The sequence below is a fragment of the Poecilia reticulata genome, chromosome 4 (genome assembly GCF_904066995.2).
Source record: "Poecilia reticulata chromosome 4, P_reticulata-male-v2, whole genome shotgun sequence".
Lineage (NCBI taxonomy): Eukaryota > Metazoa > Chordata > Actinopteri > Cyprinodontiformes > Poeciliidae > Poecilia > Poecilia reticulata.
In genome coordinates this window covers 22,653,710-22,659,669 of record NC_088833.1, presented here as the reverse complement: position 1 = coordinate 22,659,669, position 5,960 = coordinate 22,653,710, and the positions used below count along the sequence as shown (strand labels likewise).

At 36.7% G+C, this 5,960-nt stretch overlaps 1 protein-coding gene across 1 annotated transcript; it reads left to right on the top strand.

The window, feature by feature from the left end:
• The first annotated feature begins 3,900 nt into the window (after window positions 1-3,900).
• Window positions 3,901-5,960, top strand: LOC103463689 (granzyme G-like). The gene is made up of 5 exons (XM_008407222.2): window positions 3,901-4,039; window positions 4,441-4,600; window positions 4,712-4,841; window positions 4,991-5,218; window positions 5,327-5,960. The coding sequence occupies exons 1-5, from the start codon at window positions 3,916-3,918 to the stop codon at window positions 5,468-5,470; spliced, it is 786 nt and encodes a 261-aa protein (XP_008405444.2). The 5' UTR covers window positions 3,901-3,915; the 3' UTR covers window positions 5,471-5,960.

Below are 5,960 nucleotides of genomic sequence, written 5' to 3'. Positions count from 1 at the left end.
GCAGGAAATGTGTTGAGAAAAAAAAGACGTAAATTAACTGCCAAAGATTGGAGAAGAATCAAATGTGAAGCTACCAGGAATCCGTTATCTTCCAGTGCTGTCGTATTCCAGAACAGCAACCTTCCTGGAGAGCTCAGAAGTACAAGATGTCCAGAGCTCAGAGACAAGGCAAGAAACGCTGAAACCCGACCACCACTGAACAAGACACATAAGCTGAAACGTCAGGACTGGACCAAGACAGATCTGAAGACAGATTTTTCAAAGGTTTTATGGACTGATGAGATGAGACTGACTCTTTGTGGACGAGATGGATGGGCCTGTGGCTGGATCAGCAACGGGCACAGAGCCCCACTTCGCTCTGGACGCCAGCAAGGTGGAGGCAGGGTAATGGTATGGGCTGGTATTATTAAAGACGAGCTAGTTGGACCTTTTTGGGTTGAAGATGGACTCAAAAATCAACTCCCAAACCTACTGCCAGTTTTTAGAAGACATTTCTTTTCAAGCAGTGGTTCAGGAAAAAGTCGGCATTTTTAATCAGTTGCTTAACAATTCTGCACACTAATAGTTTCCCAGTAATCATGTACACATAGATATTGTCCTAAGAAAACCAAAATCTCACTTTTACTTTCTTAAGTATTCCGGTTTGAGAGGTTATTAGCATCTCTGAATTGGCCGAGACCGTTGTAATTGTTAAACAATAAAATAAATCCTCTAAAATTCAACTTGCGTAATAATGGTGCACATAGTTTTTAGGAACTTGTTTATTGTTTATTGCCACAAATCATCACATGGCAATTCCTTATATTCAAAATACATATGATAATAATTTTTGAAAATGTCTTGCCCTACCTACAGAAGGTTCCTTTAAAAATCTTGTTTGCAACTCATTTCAACTGTATGGTTAAAGTATAAATATCTGTCTGAGAAAAAAGGGAGAATGATTCATTAATACATTCCTCCCTTGCAGGCATAAACTCTGCATGAAGTGTTGAATAGATGCAATTTATGTTCCAAGCCTGCTGAACTTGTCTTGCACTCAGCAATAATCACGTAATTATCTTATGGGTCGAAGTCTATCTTCGGTAGCAGAAGCTTGTGTAGCTCCTTAAATGCAACACGTCAAAACCACAGGATGTTCATAAAAAAAACTGCTTATAGAGTGACCTCTTGGTGACTGTTTGGGAAACTCGGTGATTTGTAGGATGTTGTTGAAATGTTTCCATTTCAGCCGTGAAGACATCGGCACTGCAACTTCGACTAAGTCGCCGTTAGATGCAACTTCCCGATATGACTTTTTTAGAAAAAATATAACCAGGAGTGGAACAAGAAGTACAAAAGGCACCAATTGCTCATTATTGACATCCTGAACGATTAATGCTGCAGGATGAATCAAGCAGGGGCGTTGGTGCCACCCACCACCAGATTAGATGAACTAAGATAGGTTAGGAAATGGAAAGAAATGCAGTCATCAAACTGCAAATCGCTTTCAGAATAAGCTCAGCATTTATTTCTTGTGAACATATATACTGCTCAAAAAAATAAAGGGAACACTCAAATAACACATCCTAGATCTGAATAAATGAAATATAATTGCCAATAATTTCCATCTGTTGTCTATTCCATTTGCACAACAGCAGGTGAAATTGATTGTCAATCAGTGTTGCTTCCTAAGTGGACAGTTTGATTTCACAGAAGTTTGATTTACTTGGAGTTATATTGTGTTGTTTAAGTGTTCCCTTTATTTTTTTGAGCAGTGTATTTTAAGGGGTTAACATAAAAGAAGCCATGTAAAATACAGTCGATTCTGCGGTTAGAGTTTGAAATTGAATTTTGATTAGACTTAAATATAGTTAGTGATCATGCATGATCTGCGCTTGCAGAGTTCACAGCCATAAGTTCACAACTACCACAAATGATTTCTCCCCTGATTTCCAATGGATATTTGAGCCTTTTGAAAGCATCCGATCTGCAGACCCGACTGAGCGAAATGAAGCTTTAGTACGACAGACTGGTACCGAGTTATTTGGAGAACAGGAAAGAATAACACTTTTATAGCAACCTACAAGCACAAATTAAAAAACTTTAAAATGTGAAACTAAGTTTTAAATATCTTTCCATATCTTTTCCATTTTGGCTTCTGCTTAGGCATGATGAATAGGTGTGTGGCAAATATAGGTGATGAGGAACTATAGAGTTTGAAAAGAACTGAAAGACTTAAGAAGTTGATATAAAATCAGAGGGGAAGATAAGTCTTCAACATTCAGGAACCTAACCAGAGGAAGTGGTTGATGATAGCAATCAGAAGTTCCTGTTGTTCAAGGTAAAGTAAAGAAATAACACAACATAACCCAGATGCACATAAAAGAGTCAGACTTAAAACAGAATCCAAATATAATCAATGATCAAGAAAGACTTTAACAAACTCAAATGGCGGACATGTGACTTAGCAAGTGCCTATATTAGACATGTGGCTTCTGTAGGGTCGAAAAAATGTTTATTCCTACTTAGAATTATTTCATAGCTTTTCCTTTTTATGCTGAAATGATCAATATCTGTGGCAGATCAGTTGGGGAGGATGACTTTTTAAAACCTTCAAAGTGTTACCTGGAAAGTTTTTAAACACACGCAGTTTCACAACTCTCATGCAGTCCAAATTAAGAACGGCAAAATTCTGAAGCAGCTGCTGCAACAGGCGATGAAAAAGTGCCCATTCGACTTTTAAACCAACCAGTTTATTTATTTATTTTTCTGCAGGCTCGGACATAATGTCAGATCTGGGTGAGCACAATGATCTCATAAGTATAAAATCCAATTTCCTTAAGGTCTGTCTGGGATATAATATGTAGTTAAATAAGAAGATTTAGTTGTCTCTCTTCTAAATATTTCTTTAATGTTGTGGTATTTTCTTGAAGTCGATCTAAAGCAGAGTTTGAAAATGTACTGAAACCAAGCTGGATGTTCATACCTTCACCTTCTTTATCTTTTTCCTTAGAATGAAAAAAAAAACATTCTCTACTTTGTTTCATTTGGGCATGCTATAACTGCACTCAATTCAATTCACACTCCACAATGGTCAAATGGCTCCACGATCACTCCACAATGGTCAAAAGACATTGTGGAGTGATCTTTGAGATATTGTGTGCCAATGTGAGTTTTTACCATGTCATCCAGATCAGATGGTGGTTCAACATCAACCAAGAATTTCTTAAATATAGTATTTTCTTTCCAGTTTCCTTCACCCAAAAGAAGAGTTTCTCCCTTTATGAATTTGGAAAGTTTATGACCGGATCCCTACATTAGAGAAAATCTCATTCAGGCCATAGAACTGGTCAGTAAAGACTTAAAAGTGTGGATGCATGCTTAATTTGGCAAACCAGGAGTTTTTCCACACTGCTTCCCCACATAAAATAGATGAAGTCCTGTGGCCTGACTCAGCATGATGACATGATGCTGCAGAGTGGATTCTCTATGAAAACACAAACCATATTCTGATTTTTTGTTTTATTTTTTCACTGCAAGTTTTAAACAAGAGGATGTCTTTTTAAGGAAATGCATTATATTTGTGCACAATAAAGGTTATTTCAGTCTTTTATAATCTGATAATTGTATATTCCTTATTTTATGCTTTGTTCACTGACAACACTGGTTTTGAGCGCAGTTTGAACAGTTTTGAGGTAACAGTTTGGTTTTGCAGAAACAAAACTGTAGGTTTAGTGAAAATAGTTTATAATTTGGGTTTTGTGTTTGGAACTGAGATAAATGGATGGATGGTGTTGGGAAATGTGTTTGAATAATTGAGAACAAGTGTAATCTTAGCGTTGGAAAACAAAACATAAAAAACCCCCCCAAAAAACGTAGTGTGGTCTGGAGCCACATGATTTGCATGAGGAAACAGACAAACAGATAAAAGGAAGCATGTCGAGTAAAAACAGTCAGAGATGTTTGTTGCTCCTCCTCAACGTCTCAGACTGTGATCTCACCATGTTCATCTACTCTGACTTTGCAGCGCTGGTGCTTGTGCTTACTTTTCATAGTCAAGGTGAGTCTCTTTTGCAATATCTTATAGTACAGTATATAAGAACTATGCATTTATGTGCTTTATAAATTTGCCAGTATTCATCTGAATAACAGGGGGCAGCTATCTTGTCTTCTAACCAAACAAGTCCAGCATAATAAAGTGAACTGAAAACAGGGGGGGGACGCTTTTTTTGACATTGACCTTCTATAACAAATGCTTTTTGAACGACATAGGTTGTTGAGGACACACTAAAATATGAATAATTTACCCCTTTATATTTGATGTTGGATGTTCTCTCATTCAAGTTTTGGGATTGGTCAGATGTGGTTTCACATTTGCATTTACTGTAATCATGACTCATTTTAACGATGGTAATAATCATTGCTACTAATTTAACATTTAACAAAAAGTATGTCAAAAAGCTCATGCAGGTAAAATCATTGGTGGCCATGAGGCTGCAGCTCACAGCAGGCCGTACATGGCGCTTTTGACTTGCCACAGTGCCAATGGTAACACAAAACACTGTGGTGGGTTCCTGGTGAGTGAATATTTTGTGATGACTGCGGCCCACTGCAAAGCCAAGTAAGTTTGCTATAAGTTATTTTATACTGCAATAGACTCTGGACAATTTAGAATTCATTCATTCGTCTTTTCTTGCTTCCTTTCTTTTGTCTTTTCTCTCTATCTTTGTAGGACTTATGAAGTTTGTCTTGGGGTGCACAATTTCGTCAGCCAAAATAAGTTATGTTTGCCTGTGGAGAAAAGTTTTCCACATGAGAAATACGAGAACATAACTTACACAAATGACATCATGCTTCTGAAGGTAACATAGATCTGGAAATTAAAGAATATATATTTTTTATTACTTCCAATAATAAAAATAATTTTTTTTTGACATGCACAAGGATTAAAACAAAGCACATTGTGAGTTAAGTTAAACAGTCTTTTAAATATTTTCTGTTGTTCCTTTAGTTGTCTACCAAAGCTGTTTTCGACAATAATGTGCAGCCTATTGTCCTGGCAGACGTGTGTGACGACACACTTCCCAAAAAATGTCTGGTTTCTGGTTGGGGTAAAACAAGCAAGGACAGTGTGTGGCTGTCTTCTAAACTCAGAGAAGTCAACGTGACGCTCACTGATGACGATCTCTGTGCTGACAAAAATGCGTACTGCTCTAACGGGGAGAAGGGACCGAGTGAGGTAGGTTTTTTTCTGCTTTCTCATCTTTCCTATCTTTGTCTTACGACAAACACAAGAACCAATCTCTTCCCTCTGAACAGTCATCACATGCTGTGTCTGTGCTTGCAGGGAGACTCTGGTGGTCCGTTAGTCTGTGAAGATGGAAAAGCCTTTGGAGTGATCTCAACAAATAACCCTGTTCTTAAACGGACCAAGTACACCAAGATACGTAACTACAGAGAATGGATTGATGATATCATGAAACATAACTGATTAAATACTGTTTAATCAGTTATTTTTCAACAACATAAGACTGAATTCAAATGAATGACAGTTTTATGTAGCTTCTTGCTAATTGGAATCAGAAGATAGTTTTTTTTTGTTTTTCATTTTGCTTGTGTTCCTTAATAAAATAAAGCTTTCTGCTTTTTTCTCTACAGCAAACTATTAAATAGCCAAGCAATATGATGCCCTTTGACCTGCTGTAAAAAACATTTCCTTCCTTTCCATATTGTAACTCTTACTATCATTTAGTTTCATAAAAATAACTCGGTGCTCTGATGGGTTTCCTTACATAGAAAATGTTTAATCTATTTTTAATAGTTAATTGTTCATACTGTACTGTTTGATAAGTAGGATCAATTGGAATGTTTACGTGACTGAATATATATATTTTTGTAAAGTGCCTTGAGATGACATTTGTTGTGAATTGGTACTCTATAAATAAAATGAATTTAATTAAATTCATGTATGTTGAAACTAG

Bases quoted from the DNA above. Each gene is read 5' to 3' on its own strand.
- LOC103463689 (XM_008407222.2), top strand. From the start codon at position 3,916: ATGTCGAGTAAAAACAGTCAGAGATGTTTGTTGCTCCTCCTCAACGTC. The intron at 4,601-4,711 runs GTAAGTTTGCTA...CTATCTTTGTAG, and splicing joins GCGGCCCACTGCAAAGCCAA to GACTTATGAAGTTTGTCTTG. The intron at 5,219-5,326 runs GTAGGTTTTTTT...CTGTGCTTGCAG, and splicing joins GGGAGAAGGGACCGAGTGAG to GGAGACTCTGGTGGTCCGTT.